This window comes from Quercus suber, unplaced genomic scaffold (genome assembly GCF_002906115.3).
Source record: "Quercus suber isolate HL8 unplaced genomic scaffold, Cork oak 2.0 scaffold_5, whole genome shotgun sequence".
Classification (NCBI taxonomy): Eukaryota; Viridiplantae; Streptophyta; class Magnoliopsida; order Fagales; family Fagaceae; genus Quercus; species Quercus suber.
Genome location: NW_027069471.1, coordinates 1188188 through 1205853, shown reverse-complemented (window position 1 = coordinate 1205853; position 17666 = coordinate 1188188). Strand labels below are relative to the sequence as shown.

Sequence of the window (17666 nt, the reverse complement as noted above, 5' to 3'; positions counted from 1 at the left end):
AGAAAACTAGACTATAAAACATGTTTATAAAAATTGTCAGAGCATCTCTATATTTTTCATAGATAGAAAAAATTACATTTTACCATCTTAAACTATATTCTCAATTACACTTTGCACCATAAATTTTTTGAATGCACGCTTTGCACCCTAAATTATGATCATTGTTACACTTTATACCCCAACATCAAATTTGTTGTTAACCTAGATTGAAAAATATGACATAATGTGAAAAGACAAAATTGCCCCTTTTTTTAATCCCTTACAAACAAATAAGAAATTATAACTTTCCACCTTATACTATGTTCCTAATTATACTTTGCACCCTAAACTTTAAATCACTTAACGTTAGAGTGCAAAGTATAACAATATTCATAGTTTAGGATGTAAAACATGCATTCAAAAAGTTTATATTGCAAAGTGTAATATGGGATATAGTTTAGGATGTAAAATGTAATTTTTCCATAGTTGACAAAGGAGCAAGGAAATGTTATAATCTCCTAACACTACTATATTATTTCACAATCATAACTACAGATCCATTGAGAAGACAAAAATCATAAAGTTAGATTGTTGATGCACAAGGATTTCATTACTAGTGCCAAGCCAGCCAGCAAAAACACAATTGCTTGAACCAGCATGATTCTACATTTTTTTTTTTTGATGCAAAGTGTACATTAGTATGATTCTACATTATTTACAACAAAATTTGAGGATACATGACAAATAAACACATCTAAGGATCAATACCAGCATTACATGGGGCAAGCACTAAGCGGGAATTTTGAAGTAGAGAGGGTGGAAAGGGGGCTTGACAATTGCTTATGTGTGATTTTAACCGAGGTATGTTGGGGTGTGCACTTCTACATCGGTGACAACGCAACTCCATAGATAACAAGCTTTCATCATCTCTTAAGGTTGGTTTACCATGACTGCTGACATCCTCAAGTACATCTACAGAGTCGAGAAAGAAAGCGGTATTGAATGAGTTCCAGTGCTTCTTATTTTTCAAATTTTTTGAATCAAAATCTTGGCTAATAACATGAAGGTGTAGTTGTCGCATTGATGGGACCTGCAAAGAGGATACACAATCAGAAATGCCTTTTAAGAAACCCAATTTTCAACTTCCACTAACCACTGTTGATTGATAAGCCAGCATTTTGTGTGTGAAACTAGAAAAACTATTGAAATTGGCAATGAACAAAAAGGCACAAAAACTGCTACTAAATGTAATGGCATGTCAGATCATCCTAAACGCATCTTTATTATACTTCACTCTTTAATTCTTTCCATCATAAATTATTCTCACCAAATCTATTCAATTTACAATAAAAAGTAACTTTAAATACCTGTTTTAAATCATAAAATCATCTTATTTTTTCAGAACAAAAACACATGTTTCTGTCCTCTCCCCTTCTCATCATAGATCATCATATTGTCCCATATCATTATGTATTGTTCCGGTCACTTGATATCACATAAAACCAAACTCAGTTAGCTGAGTCCATAATTTAGCCTGCAATTGGTATTGTCCTCAACTTTTAAATTTATTTGTTTGTAAATCTATCCTTTCCACAACACCTAGTCTATGGCTTTAAAGCTTGGAACTACTAACATAGAATAGTTTCTTATTTCCTCTTTTTGGCAGACTCAAATGCAGAACCTACACAGACCTCACCACAACAGATCCTGAGCCAGGGCCCATAGGCATAAAAAGGAACACAAAAGAGGAACACTTCAACAAATACTCTAAAGCAAAAGTATTGCATACCGAGTGATAGCCAAGGCGGAAGATCAATGATGCATCTTCTTGCAGAAACTTCTCAGCCCACTTCAAACCCACATCATGCATTGTCTTTAATAACTGCAGATGGTCTTTACTAACATCTGCAAGGCGATCAAGACCTTCAGATCGTGCTAGCACCAAAAGATGCCTTCTTGCCTGCATAAGGAACAAAAGTTCTGCACCTGATATATGCGATTTTAAATAAAAGAAAAGGGGGAGGGGAATTAAGGGTTCCAAATTACCTTGGGATAAAGATCATTCAGTACTACAACATCATCTGATATCTCCAGCACAACATCCTTATGTGTCTGAGGGTGCATGGCAATTTTATGAAGAGCTTGAGCCCAAGATCCCCATTCCTTGGTCATGCTTCCATCAATCTTGTCATTGTTTTTGTCTACCTTTCCGATTTTGGACTCAGGGATATCTGCCCCAATTTCATCCTGAGATCCTTTGCATTTTTTGCTTCTATCATAGTCATGTTCATGCTCTCTCTTACTCTTTTGATCATTATTTGGAGAATGCTTTGTATTTGCACCTTCAATGACCTCTTGTGCCCCTGAAGGATTTGAGTCAAGGTTTTCATTGCTTACTTTGGCCAACTTTCCTTGGGTCCTAATTATAGATGCAAAACCTTCAAATAATGAATTGTAAGCTTCGCGGAGAATTTGGCAGCCTTTAATATAGTCATTGTTCAGAAAATTTGGTCGATGTTGGTTCATATTTGGTCCAAGAACATGTATGACATGGGTAACCCCTTCCCTACTAAACAAGGGAGAAGTTGAAGGGAGAGGAACAACCACAGCTTTCCCCGGGTGAAGAGATTGAGCTTGTTCTTTGGTTGCAACCTCAAGGGCAGGACCAGCAGCATTAAAAATTGCAGCATTCACGCCTCCACCTCCAGGTTTAAGTCGCCTAGAAGGGAAAATTACACATACATTTGATAATCTTGACATGCAAATTACGCATATAATCACAAGCTTATTGCATTATACTTTCGCCAACGAAGTAACAGTGAACTAAAGAAAATTGAACTTTTGTGTTATAATTGAGCGAGCAAACATGCAATCAAAGCTCAGCATATTGTAACAAGAGCAAAATGGTTGACCTTCATGACAAGTTATAATATTCTGTAATAATCAGAACAGCATTTTCTCCGTGTAGTCAAAACAAATAATGACCAAAGCTTTTGATTAAAAAAGCTCAAGAGAACATCTTGCAACAGTTCTACAATCATGGATGAAATTCAGCCAATGCATCTTTGAAAATGGACAAGTGATCTTTGGAGTTACCCTATATGGTTTTTTTTTACTCATATATTTATTAGCCCTATACGATCCAGGTACCAATGAGGTTGAAATAAGGGTCTCAACTAAGTTTTCCTGCTATAACATGTGTCCCCAACCCCCTTTCTTTTCCTCTTCTTTTGCTATGTAAATAAATACAAGGAAATGATAAACTTACCAATTTGCAGCATTAGCGATTACATTGCAGCGTAAACCTCCTTCTGAATAAAGTTTTGTGATATCTCCTACAAATGTAAAAAACTTATTCAACTCAATGTTTTTCTGGGCAGCTTTTGTCTTAACCAAAGACAAAATCTTTGATTTATGAGACATGTCCACCAACACAAGCCTGGCACTCCCAAGCTTATTTACATATTCCTCAACTACCTCGACAATAATATCAGAGGCTTTCTCAAGGTTGAATTGGAAATCTGATGTTGAAATAGATGGAAATGCCAGAGTAGGAGTGTTGTTCAAAGAAGCATGACTGCCAGAAGAGCAAACTGCCAGGTTTTCACCTTCCTTTAACTCCTTACTGGCATTCCCTGAAAATGAAGATATATTATTGTGTCCTTTGTAGCTGGGCTCCTTTTCCTCAGTATTCTTATGAGAAACAGAACTCTGAATGCTATTTGCATCAGATACCGTGTTAGCAGGAACCTCTACTTTCTTTAAAAACCTCATTATACCAAGTTGAATTTTGGCATCTGGGTTCTTCTGGCCAAAGGAGCCATTGGGAAGTGTATCCAAAGGACCAAGTGCACTGTATGTGTTATGAGCAGCTTGGACATCACTCTCATTCTGGCAAAATGTGATCCGAGTAAACCCTTCACTCAGTTTAGGAAATTCTTTCTTTTGTAGCATTCGGTTCACCACTGCAGCAGCTTTTCCACCTTGCAAGTTTCCCTCATGCCCAGTCCGTTTAACTGATCGAGATATACAGAGTTTAGCCGGAAGATCAAGCACAATGGCATGCACATCTACATTAGGATTGCCAAGCTTCACAAATTCTGCACGCTGTTCTCTGTCGAGATTGCATCTATCGATAAATACACTTTTTCCATCATTCAATGCACTAGCAGCACTCTTTAGGCACTGAGATTTTGTTCCAGACTTACCATTTCCAATGGTGTCCTGACCAGGGCAGTGACATCAACGAAAAATATCAGGGAGAAGCACTTCATTCAAAAGAAGTAATTCAAACATTAAACAGACACCACAAATCATTTGAATAATTACTTAATTAGTACAAGAAACACAAACTAGCCAAATAACAGCAGCTAGATAACACTCTAAGAAATGGGCCGTGGATAACCATAAGAAACTCTGGTAATAAAGCAATTTTGTTAGAGCATTAGCCCAGTGGCCCTCTAGTTGTTGTCTTTTAAGATATTGTTCTGTATTTGCCATTGAATTTTGTTAGAGTAATGTTTAAAAGATTTAATTCACCATTTTCTAACAACTTAAGTTTTTAAGACAGTTGGTAATTTATAATGGCATCATAATTCGTGATACCAAATTCAAACCTTTTCTTTGCTCTACCTACATTTAAAAAAAAAAAAAAAAAAATTCCAACATATCAGGTCCCACTTAGCCATTGGGAGTTTGGGCTCGAGATTATTAGAATAATAGTTAAATCATTAAATTCACCATTTCCTATGAGCTTAAGTTTTTGGAAAATTTTGTAATTTATCAAATTTCACTCAGTTAGTTCTTCCTAAGAGAACCAATCACTTACTAATACTCATCACATAATTCACACACACAAATTCATGCAAACGAAAACAATCCCACAATCTATGAACTGAACTCTAAAGTCAAATCCCATACAAGCATTTCATCGAACATGTGGCATTCATCAGAGATAAACAAGAGAAAGACAAAAAAAAAAAACCTGGCAAATGCGAACCCAGGGTCTTGTAGAAGAGGCCATGACTTGTTCACAAAATGTGGACTTGCCACTTCCTGGTGCACCCACCAATATCACCGCGATGGGCTTCCCTTTTGTCTCTTCACCTTTGAACAACACACAATGAATATCAACTAAAAAGAGCACAAAAAGGCAGAGAGTTGAATGACATTTGATAATCCATGACAACCTTAAACCCTAGCGAAGTATAAGAAAAATAATTGAATAAATAAATAACTGCTCTCAAAGGTGGTACCTTTGGGTTTTGGAGTGTCATCGATTTCCATTTCCATTTTTTCGATTTTCGATTTGCCTTCGGGAGAGTTATACAGTTTGTACTTTGTAGTACATTCTGTTCTGTAATCTATACAGTTCTTTACCTTTGGTTCTTCAATTGCTGCTACGTTGTGTTTGGCTGCGGTTTATGGTTGGCCTAGGCGAAGGCTAATCTTGTCCTAGAAAAATATGTGTTTGGCTGAGATAGATGGTACAAACTACCAAGCAATAATATAGTTATCTATCTATGCGACGGTCGTTTAGTGTTGAACATACAAACTAAAATCCTGTTTGATTCGGTCTAAAATGTTTTAGGCAACATAGAACATTTTATATGATCTGTAGAAATCTATCCATACCAAAATTACAAAAAGAAAAGAAAAGAAATGTTCTACAGTTTTAAACACTATAGATCATTATCCAAAGAAAGTTTTGGATTCATATGTTTTTTTTTTTTAAATTTTTTTTTTTTTAAATAGAACATTATTTGGTTTGGGTGTGATCGGATCCCTTGGGTGGGTTGAATTCAATAGGTCTCTGGACAACCTTACATGCTACCACCACCCTCTTCCCTCCCCCCAATTGCCGATGACCATTATTAGTGCCATTGAGTCCATCATTTGGCCACCATAACTACTCACTCATCCTAAATAGTTGGTTGTTGGTCATTAGTCACTATGNAGGAGGCCCCCACGGAATTTATTGTTTGAAAGCGAGAAGAAATAAGCAAAAGGGAGTGACCAATGCTAGCTGGTATGGCAGAGTTGAAGTTATTCCTCGAGAAATCCAAGTATGTGGCAAATGGTGGGGGAACCACGAGTTCCCCCTCAAGCTGGTTGGAACGAAGTCTAGGACACTCAAACTAGAAAGATTGAGTAAAGGTCCTTTAAGGGTCGTCTGCAAATGGTTTTAAGAGAGATTTAAGTAAAGAAGATTACTAAGTTTCCAGATCCATTTAGGACTCCCTTGCTGAATCTGGTTATTTGAAAGGTCTAGAATGCTTAATTTCCATTTGGATTGGTTTCTCAAGAAATCGGGAAATACTTTCAACTTGCAAGAAGATAATTTTAATGTGGTAATTTGGGGAAAGGACGGCAACAAAGAAGAATTATTTCCATTATGTTCAATCAACAAGCTAATGTACGAAAGATCAAGATGGAAAAGGTTTCTCATTTGTTGAATCTTATTAAGCTGCAAGGAGCCATTAAAGTTGTTTGAAGAAAGTGACGAACTTTTAAGGTCTTGAAGTTCAATGACAGTCATGGGTATAAGGCCCTTCCAATTTGTTGGAACTCAAATCAAGGGTATCCATTATATTAAAATAACTTTTGTAAAATTCATTGAGTAGACCAGAAAATCGATTGTTGGAAAGTTGTGTAATTTCTGCAATGATGGACGGGAAAACAAAGAAACTGCAATACTCCCTTTAAGCGAATTGGAACGCAAGTCAAGGTTAAAAAGATTCGAAAGATCTATCCAGTTAGTGGAACTAATCCCACCTGTTAGATCATTATAAGAAAGGTTTATCTTGGTCAAATTCTTGGCCATGCTGAATGATAGAATCTGCCAGATGAGTTGATTGAATGAAATGTCCAAATAAGACGAGTCCACAACAAAGCTACAAACATTGTCTGCTTTAGATCTAATATCAACTTAATATCATGCCAAAACAATGAGTAAATTATTCCTCGGCACTCCAAAGCTAATTAGGAGCTTCATTTGGCATCATTTCCTTGGGAAAATTATCGTAATTTTTTCAAGTAAATTAAATGGTTACATTGATTACAAGATGTTCATGCACGAGTCATTTACATTCATTGTTGAACCAACCACAAACAATTCTAGAATATTAAAATTGAAACTAACACGGTTTTGAACAAACAAGGGCCAAACCAATAATTTTTCCTAAAGAGGACCAATCTATTCTATAAAATTGAAACATAATTAAACTATAAATATTACATACACACATTTTTCTTCCTAGGATACACATCAGCAAGTCTTGAATTCACATCCTCGTTCCCCCCACCTTGAAACATACAAGGGGAGAATGTGCCATTTTAGCTACAACTCAAAAATTATACACACACAAATATTACATATGCTAAGTGAAAATTTCTTGCTACATTATTACCCTTTTTACCCTAATGTACACACCACTTAATCAAGAGGAATCCTTTGCGGATGGCCTCAAGAATCAAAATGTTGGTTAGGAGATTCCTCATATACTAAGAATTAATGAAAAATTGTAATACTTAATCGCTAAGGCCATAGCACAAATTGAAGAGGAAGAGGATGTTGGGGATGTACTATGTAAAGTGAAAACTCGAATCAAGAGAATACTTCTTAGGTTCAAATGACTATTACCAATTATGCCCCATGGTTAAGGATGTCGGGCTATTAAAGTGCAATATTTTCAAAAAATAGGGTACTGAGGGTAGCTGAAAATGAGACAGGTAACACAAGTGAAGATACATGGATTCATACAATAAAAAAAACAAACAAACAAAAATTGAGCATAAGGAAAATTGGTTTCAAAATAATAATTAAAAAAATTGGGGGTTGGCCCTGCTGATGAAAAGATGATTAAAAATTTTTCAAGTGGTTTGGTGATGTGCTAAGGTTAACAATTAATGAAACAATGGAAAAGGTGAGTGAATTCAAATTGAAGAGTAAAAAAAATTAGATGGAGACATGACATTAGTGGAACTAGTAAAATAGTATGTCAATTAAGGAGGTGGCATAGAGATGCCTTTGGATATTATAGAGTGGAGTGGCAAAAGAGAATACACGTATAACTGACCTTGAGAATCCATAACTGGCCGGAAATCTTTGGGTCTAAGGCTTGGTTATTGTTAGTGTAGATAACAGTGTCAATAGCAGTACAGTGCATACAAAGGATTTGTTCTATTGATTACCTAAAAAAAATGTAATGTGTAGAACAAAAGTACAAAACAGAGTTTTCCAATTTCCATAGAAACAAATACATTGAAGAAAAGTAATCCTAACTAAGAAACTATATATATTCAAGAAACTAAGAGTCCATAAAACAATCATACAATAAACTAGATAATGGGAAAGCAGACATGACACAAACAACCTATTTACAATTGATACCATAATTTCATTTAGTTTGTCATGCAGTTTACCATAATCTTCAACTATTTTTCTTCATACTTTGAGAACCCCACTTCAAAAATTCACAATCAAAGACAGAAAATATTGAACTAAGCAAAAACTCGTGGAATGCGCAATTATGATGCGGAATCATAAACATTCTCAAAAAAATTAATTAAAACAGAACCAAATAAAAATCCAAAAACTAATAATAATAATCCATTAGATAGAATCTAACAACAACAGAGTTTTAGTCAAAAGACAATACAGAGAACAAACGAAAACGCAATCCTCTGTTTGTTTCTCGAGACTCAAAAAGACAACACATTAAACAATAGGAGACTGTATCTGTAAGCATTTCTACTTAGATCTCTGTCTCATCTTTCGGCGCTTCCTCTTCAGCCTCCTCATACGCTTCTTCTTCCACTGAAAGAAAATTACCAAACAAACAAACAAACAAAACGCAAGCAAATATATGAGAGATTGAAATGAAATCGCAAAATTTTTTGAAGCTGAAATCGGAGAAATTGATCTATTTGGATTGGGATTGAAATTTGATTGGAAGCTTTACCTTGGCTCTCATGGTGATTGGACTAACGAAATCCGCCGCGGTTGTGTTTCTTGCTGCGTTTGGTTTTTTCAGAAACCCTAGTTGATCCGAGGGGAAAATGTGAAAGGGTTTGGAAGTATTTATAGCTAAACCCTAGTGGTAGACCGGAGTGACTCGTTATGGTTCACAACTATCAGACCGTCCGGACCGGTTCACCAACCCTTTCTTTGTAAATTTTTTTCCTTTTTCCTTCTTTTTTTTTTTTTTTTTTTTTTCCTTTGTGTAAAACAAGTACTCGAAATCGGATAAAAAAGTAAATAAATATAAATATTCCATGATAATATTTTATAGCTAAGTTGGGCTTCTCACGTGTGGATGAAAAAGCAGACAAATTTTTGGCATGGGTTTTAATATTAACCATGGAATAAAATAGAAAGAAATACATCTTATGCGTGAGGGAAATTTAAAATTATTAATAACTATAAAAATAGCCATTAAAATTTTTATAATTATGGGCTTTAAATAATAATACAATTATTCTATGATTACACATTTTGCCATAGCTTGGATGGAAGGGAGAATGAGAGAGAGTAGAAGAGAAAATAGTAGAATTGGCCGAAAATAGATTAATTTTGAACCAAATTTACTCTACTCTCCCTCTTTTCCCCTCAATCCAAACAGATCATAAGATTATGTAATAGTGGCATTGAGTACATAGTTTGGGTTAGATTTGTAGCTCAATTAGATCACATTCGTCCTCATCCTTGAGAGCATCAACCTCCACTAAAATTCCACACCCTCTATTTTTCTTTTTCACCAAGTGTGGCCACTGATATGAATGGTTAATTTGAGCTCTGCTCGTGACAAAATTAGTAAAATTTCAATTTGGTTTTCTTAATGCATCATCAAACATTATAAAGTTAACAATTTACCTAAACTTTAAAAAGTGTAATTTGGATTTTAGGCAAAACATTATGGTGCATATGGACCACTTATTTAGTAATCACCAAAATCTTGTTCAAATGACCACTTATATATTGTCTTAATCAAATGATAAACGAGTTTACAAATTTTGAAAATTGTAACTTGATAGTTTTAATTTGATATATATGTACGCATATAAATAATTTTTTTGATGTAAAATGTTTTCTATTGGAACAAATATTAGTGGGAAACAATTTTTTGGAGAATTTGATTTGCTTTTCGTTATCTAATTCTAAGATTTGGTTGCATATGAAATTCAAAATGACTGTTAAAATTAAGAAGAAGAAGTTAGTGATAGTAGTGGCAACAATATTGACAAATGACCAATAATAATAGCAATGGCGAGTAGGTGGTGACAATATTGACCAATGGTGGTGGTTAACTATAAATGGTCATAGTGACTAATGACCAACAACCAACTATTTAGGATGAGTGAGTAGTTATGGTGGCCAAATGATGGACTCAATGGCACTAATAATGGTCATCGGCAATTGGGGGGAGGGAAGAGGGTGGTGGTAGCATGTAAGGTTGTCCAGAGACCTATTGAATTCAACCCACCCAAGGGATCCGATCACACCCAAACCAAATATTATGTGGGTACCCTTTGGAGATAGAATGTACATCTACAGAGCCTAGATCACTGCATCCAACATTTGAAGAAACTCATTCGAATTCTAGAATTGTGATTGACTGGAATTTCTTAAGTGCAGAACTGGGATTTGCTGTTGGCCTTGGGATTGTCATTGGACCCCTAATGTTTTGGAAGAGGTGGAGGATGTGGTATTACAAAAACGTTGGTGACATTTTTTCCAGCATCTTTCCTCACTTGTATCTTGGAAAGGAATATGGTCGAAGCCGAGCACAGAGGAATAAGGAGCGGAGGCACTATTGATAATTTGGAGCAATGCAACAGTGTGATCATGATTAAATCTATCAAAATAAAGAATCCATCCTTGCAATGGGATGTAAAAGCATGGCGAAAATAGCCAAATACCACATTTTGGCAAAATTTGTAGCAAACTAGCATTGTTTCGGAAATATTTAGCAATCTGTCACTTTTTTAGTACTCGAGTTCCACAAAATTGAGTTCTAAATAGTACTCGAGTTCATTGAACTCGAGTTTCTAGTGAGTCACCAGCGTGACACTACTAACTTGGAATTTGTGTAATTAAAAAAAATAATGTGGTATTCGATATTAGTGAAATCGAGTATCTCTTTATAGTACTTGAGTTCCCTTTTTTTTTTTGGAATGGCTTGAATAGTCAAACTTAGTGGCTTGACATTAGCCAACAAACTATTAAATGGCTTGCATGCCCATGTTAGGAAGATGCATGATATTCAAGAAGTTTATGCGTGAAGAAATGCAAGAGCTTGCATTAAATGTTCTTCATGAATTGTCAAAGAAGATGGCCAGGAACAACACCTGACATGCAAACCAAATTCGTGCTTCTTTTCTTTTGGTCGAAATGGATGACACTTTGGCCATAAATGCTTGCCATTTTCTTTGACTTGGCAAGTTTCATGTCGGTGTAACTATTGATATTTTGGCTGAACTTTGGCTATAAATAGATGTTGAATTTGAGAGAAGATGCGAGAGTGAGTTCCTACGGGAGATTAAAAAGAAAAAAGAAAAAAGAGTTTTTCTATGTGAGACAGAGAGATGGAAAAGAACTTCTTCTGTGTGTGCACCAGAGTTAGGAAGTTAGAGTGTCTTGCAATTTGTCTAAATACAATAGGGTGTTCTTTATTTATTTGTGAGAGAACCAGGTTGTATTTGGGGTTTGAGTTTGTGTGAGAGTGTCTTCAAGCCATTATTGTAATCTCCAAAGTTATAGTGAAAATTTATTCTATTGCCTCTCGTGGACGTAGGCATATTGTCGAATTACGTAAATTCCTTGTGTCATATATTTTTTCCTCTCTTCTTTAACCTTGTGTAAACAGATTATTTCACCAATTTTCACAATAGTTTCGTACAAAACTTTTACTTAGGAAATGCTAACATGTTTTTTGCACAACTACTGTGTTGACTCTATCTATTTATATAGCTATATATGGTATATGCCTTTCTCATACTTGACACATATCTAACTCAATGGCTTTCTTTGTTTGCTGTGATCGTTGTGTCCACCAAACTAAGGTTGCCTATTTCTCCAAAGCTTCAGTACTTTCATGTAAGCTAAGAAAGAAAAAGCTATGAAAGCAAGAGACAAAAAAGAAAAGACAAAAAAGAAACAAGATAGAGTAGATATAAAACCAATGATTCTACAAGATTTATTGACAGAAGTAAAAATGATAAAACAAGAAATTATGGTTCCTTTTGGTCATTATGAATGGAATGTCATGCCTTTTGGTTTAAAAAATGCACCCAGTGAATTTCAAAATATAATGAATGACATATTTACACCTTTCACAGATTTTTCAATTGTTTATATAGATGATGTCTTAATCTTTTCCAAATCAATCGATGACCATTGGAAACAATTAGATATATTTGTCAAAGTAATCAAACAAAATAGATTAGTTGTCTCAGCCATTACAATAAAATTGTTTCAAGACAAAATCCAATTTTTAGGTCATAATATTTATAAGGGAACCGTAAGCCCCATTGACAGAGCCATTCAATTTGTAGATAAATTCCTAGATGAAATAAAAGATAAAAATAAGTTATAAAGATTTCTTGGCAGCCTAAATTATGTTTTAGATTACTTTCAAGGAATAAGAAAGATATGTAGACCCTTGTATAAACGGCAAGAAAAGAATCCTCCTACATGGACATATAGACATACTATGATAATTCGACATATTAAAAAATACGTTAAGCAACTCCCTTGTATTGTTATTCCTTCACCCAATGCTTTTAAAATTGTTGAGATAGATGCTTCTGAGATAGGTAATGGTGGAATCCTAAAACAGTCAGCAAAAGATGATGTTAAAGAACAGATTGTTAGATTCCATTTTGGCTCCTGGTCAGCTACCTAGCAGAATTACAACACTATTAAGAAAGAAATTTTATCTATTATATTATGTGTTTCAAAATTTCAAAATAATCTTTTTAACCAAAAGTTTTTAATTAGAGTTGATTGTAAAAGTGCTAAAGAAGTTTTACAGAAAGATGTTCAAAATCTTGTATCCAAACAGAGTTTTGCTAGATGGTAGGCTATTTTAAGTGTTTTTGATTTTGATATTGAATATATTAAAGGAGAAACTAATTCAATTCCTGATTTTCTAACCCGTGAATTCTTAAGGGGAAGATGAGTTCCCCTTCAGACAAGAACAACTCCCCAAAACCCGGAACCAAATAGTCTTATGCTGCCCCTATTCCTCCTAGTAGATTTCTCCCTTATCCTTCTTTCACTTCACCCACTTTCTCTTCCAATAGACTCCAAGAAAGATCCCCATTAACATGCAGCCCAAATACTAGCAGAGGCAATGTATTCATGTGGTGGGAAAAGTGAAATTCTGCAAGAAGTACTCCGCATTGATCTCATTTTTCAGGACGAAGAATTTATTGACCTTCCTTTTCATATTAAATTACTTCTTGATAATCTTCAAGCATCTTTCACCCTCAGACTTTTATTTTTATTTTTATTTATTTATTATTATTATTATTATTTTATCTCCAATAGGAACTCACTCTTTCATCTTCTCTCAAATTCACCATCTATTTATAGCCAAAGTTCAGCGAAAATATCATTAGTTACACCGACATGAAACTTGTCAAGTCAAAGAAAATGGTAAGCATTTATGGCCAAAGTGTCATCCATTTCGGCCAAAAGAAAAGAAGCATGAATTTGGCTTGCATGTCAGGTGTTGTTCTTTGCCATCTTCTTTGACAATTCATGAAGAACATTTAATGCAAGCTCTAGCATTTCTTCACACATGAAACTTCTTGAATATCATGCATCTTCCGGACATGGGCATGCAAGCCATTGAATGGTTTGTTGGCTAATGTCAAGTCACTAAGTTTGACTATTCAAGCCATTCCAACAGAAACAAAAAGTAGAAAAAAATGGTACTATAAAGAGATACTCGATTTCACTAATATCAAGTACCATATTATGTTTTTTAATTACACAAATTCCAGGTTAGTAGTGCTATGCTGGCGACTCACTAGGAACTCGAGTTCACTGAATTCAGAGGCGTAGCCAGGAATTTTTGCTGGGGGGGGGGGCAAGCTAAAACTATCATTTTGATTTGCAATTCAACGAAAAACTCAAAGTATAGTATATTTATAACACAATATTATTGATAGATTTTTTTTGTTGGTGTAATTCTATAGCACTCAAATATTAAAATACTAACAAGTTAATCGACCAATTGAGCATCTTAAGTCTTTTTTTCTTGAGTTTCTCCTATTCTTTTGAAAAACCATAAGTCCATAACATTCATAGAAATCAAATATAAGTATACAACAAAATTGTAGAAGAAGAAGAAGAAAAAGAAGAAGTTGGTATTTCTCAATATTTGCTTAGCTTTAAATAAGAAAACTCTTTGTTAAGGAAGAGGGAGAAACTAATGAAAATGTGATTATGTGAGAGCCTCCCATGGAAGAGTTAATGAAGAGTAATTGAAGAGAGAGCACCAAGTGATGAGGATAGTCTTTTCAGTGGTTTTTAAGTGGAAAGGGATATTGTAATAGTTTTGAGAAAGTGCAAAACTTAAGTACAATATCCTAAGTTTAATACATTAGGTTCTTCAATTAAATTCAAGCACATGTTTAACATGACCAATAAAGTACAAATAATGTTATTATTTTTAAGGACAATTAAATTCAATACATATGATTTTAATCAGGTAATTTGATGTACTACACCTCAGTTTTATCCTTTCACAAAAATTGAATAACTAAAAACTAAAAAAATATGGATGTGGCTATCATGCTTTAGAGAAGAATGGAAAAGACAAAAGAAGTTAATTTTTATGATTGCATAGTTGGGATTTGGGGTGTGAAGAATTTTATGAGTGACGTGTTGGAGGCTTGGGCCAATCTTGTAATCTTGTGGGGGCCAACTCTTAATTCAAAATGATTCTAGCCTAGTTTTAACTATAATTAGAGAGGTTTTAAAAATTTTTGGAGGGGCCATGGCCCCCCCCCAATTCATAAGGTGGCTTCGCCCCTGATTGAACTCGAGTACTATTTGGAACTCGAATACTAAAAAAGTGGTAGATTTCTAAATATTTCCGTAAAGTGCTAGTTTGCCACAAATTTTGCCAAAACGTGGTATTTGGCTATTTTCACTGTAAAAGCATTGTCTTAAGGTATGATGTTTGTAACTAGTAAGCTGTATCTCTGAACTACTTCTCTAATGTATAAGACGCACATGTAATGTGCAAGCGAAACTTGCCCCTGCTGTCACATGTTTGTCTAACCCTTTAAAAAAGCATTAGACTTTTTTGAGCAATTCTTCCTATACTACAGCACAAGCTTTCGAAGGTTCAGATTTTCCATCAACATGCTAATTCTGAGAGATGTAAATAGATTGCAAGTTATATTGATCTAAAGCAATTAATAATAAACAATTTTTTATTACAATTTTAACTAAATAGGTTTGGTCTTCTATAAACTTTTTTTAGTATCTCTAATCCTTTATTTTAGTTTAAGGGTAGATGCCATAGAAATGATCAATGCGTAGTTCCACAATGAGGCAGTCCCATGAAGTTTTCAAGTAGGCAGTATTGAAAAAGAACAAAAGACTTGTGCTTATGTAGCTTTCCATTAAGAAAGTGGTGTAGTTTCAGAATCCTTCCGGGTTACAAAGTCATGCATATATCTGTTACCCTTAACTAGATCCTTTGAAACAAATGATTCAAGTTCAACCATTTCTTTTGATGTCAGTTTCATAGACAGAGCTCCAATGTTCTGGTTGAAGTTTACAATCTTGGTGGTTCCGGGTTTTGGACACTGTCTTCCCTCGGTGATCATGAACGCCGGCTACTGCTAGTTGCGATGGGGTGCATCCCTTCTTTGCTGCCATATATTATTAACATGCTCAAATACGCTTATGTTTTTGTTATTCTCTAGATTTTCAGGTTGAAACCTAGGTAGAAGCTGATCAAAAGCAGAGAAAGTCATGTATCATCGTAACTACATGTTATGATTTCTACTTCCATAGAAATTTCCAATGCATTTTTAAAGTCACAGTACATGACACGTCTTAACAAAATTGACAATCAGGTCATTGTTAAAATGACCGTTCCTTACGCGCCAAAATGTTTCACAAATTTTCACTTCAATTTTGTCTTTTGAAACTTGATTTGGCACTAATGATTCCATTTTTGTCATTCTAATAATTAGGAATTATGATTTTGTTTGAAATTAAACTTTTCATCATCTAACGGTCAAAATGATGTTTTTATCCTTAAATTATAAAATTATCATCTTACCTTTAAATTTTAAAGTTATATTAAACAACGGTTGAAAAATAAAATAAGGTGGTACATATATAAATAAATTTATAAGACTCTTAAAATTTGGTAGGTTATAGATTAGCTAGTTCTCCTAAAAGTTTAAACAGTAAAGAAATGATTTAGTTATTTACCATAATTTTAATAATAATTTAATGGATATCATTTCTCATTCAAAAGGTCAATGATAATCCTCATTAAGACTGATTTTACTACAAATAATTTCGAGTTTTGGTAATTTTTGTAAATTAAGGTAGGAAATAATGAATTCAAAATGACAATGCTTGAAAATTTATCATCATAAAAACGAAAGCCAACACGAACAGAGGCGTTTTACAAGACACTACACCAAACGTTACACAAAAACAAAAATTCGTTTGCTTTGATGACCGCTCCTCTCTGATGAATCTCTGCTAACAAAACAATCAATCCCATTCTCTCTCTCTCTCTCTCTCTCTCTCTCTCTCTCTCTCTCTCTCTCTCTGCTACTGCTAGTTGCGATGGGGTGCATCCCTTCTTTGCTGCCATATATTATTAACATGCTCAAATACGCTTATGTTTTTGTTATTCTCTAGATTTTCAGGTTGAAACCTAGGTAGAAGCTGATCAAAAGCAGAGAAAGTCATGTATCATCGTAACTACATGTTATGATTTCTACTTCCATAGAAATTTCCAATGCATTTTTAAAGTCACAGTACATGACACGTCTTAACAAAATTGACAATCAGGTCATTGTTAAAATGACCGTTCCTTACGCGCCAAAATGTTTCACAAATTGTCACTTCAATTTTGTCTTTTGAAACTTGATTTGGCACTAATGATTCCATTTTTGTCATTCTAATAATTAGGAATTATGATTTTGTTTGAAATTAAACTTTTCATCATCTAACGGTCAAAATGATGTTTTTATCCTTAAATTATAAAATTATCATCTTACCTTTAAATTTTAAAGTTATATTAAACAACGGTTGAAAAATAAAATAAGGTGGTACATATATAAATAAATTTATAAGACTCTTAAAATTTGGTAGGTTATAGATTAGCTAGTTCTCCTAAAAGTTTAAACAGTAAAGAAATGATTTAGTTATTTACCATAATTTTAATAATAATTTAATGGATATCATTTCTCATTCAAAAGGTCAATGATAATCCTCATTAAGACTGATTTTACTACAAAGAATTTCGAGTTTTGGTAATTTTTGTAAATTAAGGTAGGAAATAATGAATTCAAAATGACAATGCTTGAAAATTTATCATCATAAAAACGAAAGCCAACACGAACAGAGGCGTTTTGCAAGACACTACACCAAACGTTACACAAAAACAAAAATACGCGGTTTGCTTTGATGACCGCTC

At 34.2% G+C, this 17666-nt stretch overlaps 1 protein-coding gene and 1 long non-coding RNA gene across 2 annotated transcripts; both read right to left on the bottom strand.

Moving 5' to 3' along the window:
* Positions 1-552: 552 nt before the first annotated feature.
* Positions 553-5532, bottom strand: LOC112040136 (transcription factor bHLH140). Its single transcript, XM_024073037.2, has 6 exons — positions 5235-5532; positions 4964-5085; positions 3248-4203; positions 2026-2698; positions 1769-1939; positions 553-1069 (listed from the first exon to the last, which is right to left on the bottom strand). Exons 1-6 carry the CDS (start codon positions 5269-5271, stop codon positions 734-736), a joined length of 2295 nt encoding a protein of 764 aa, XP_023928805.1. The 5' UTR covers positions 5272-5532; the 3' UTR covers positions 553-733.
* A 3030-nt stretch (positions 5533-8562) lies between these two features.
* On the bottom strand, positions 8563-9048 carry LOC112040125 (uncharacterized). Its single transcript, XR_002886063.2, has 2 exons — positions 8943-9048; positions 8563-8797 (listed from the first exon to the last, which is right to left on the bottom strand). It is a non-coding gene; the product is annotated as an uncharacterized LOC112040125 (long non-coding RNA).
* Positions 9049-17666: the final 8618 nt, after the last annotated feature.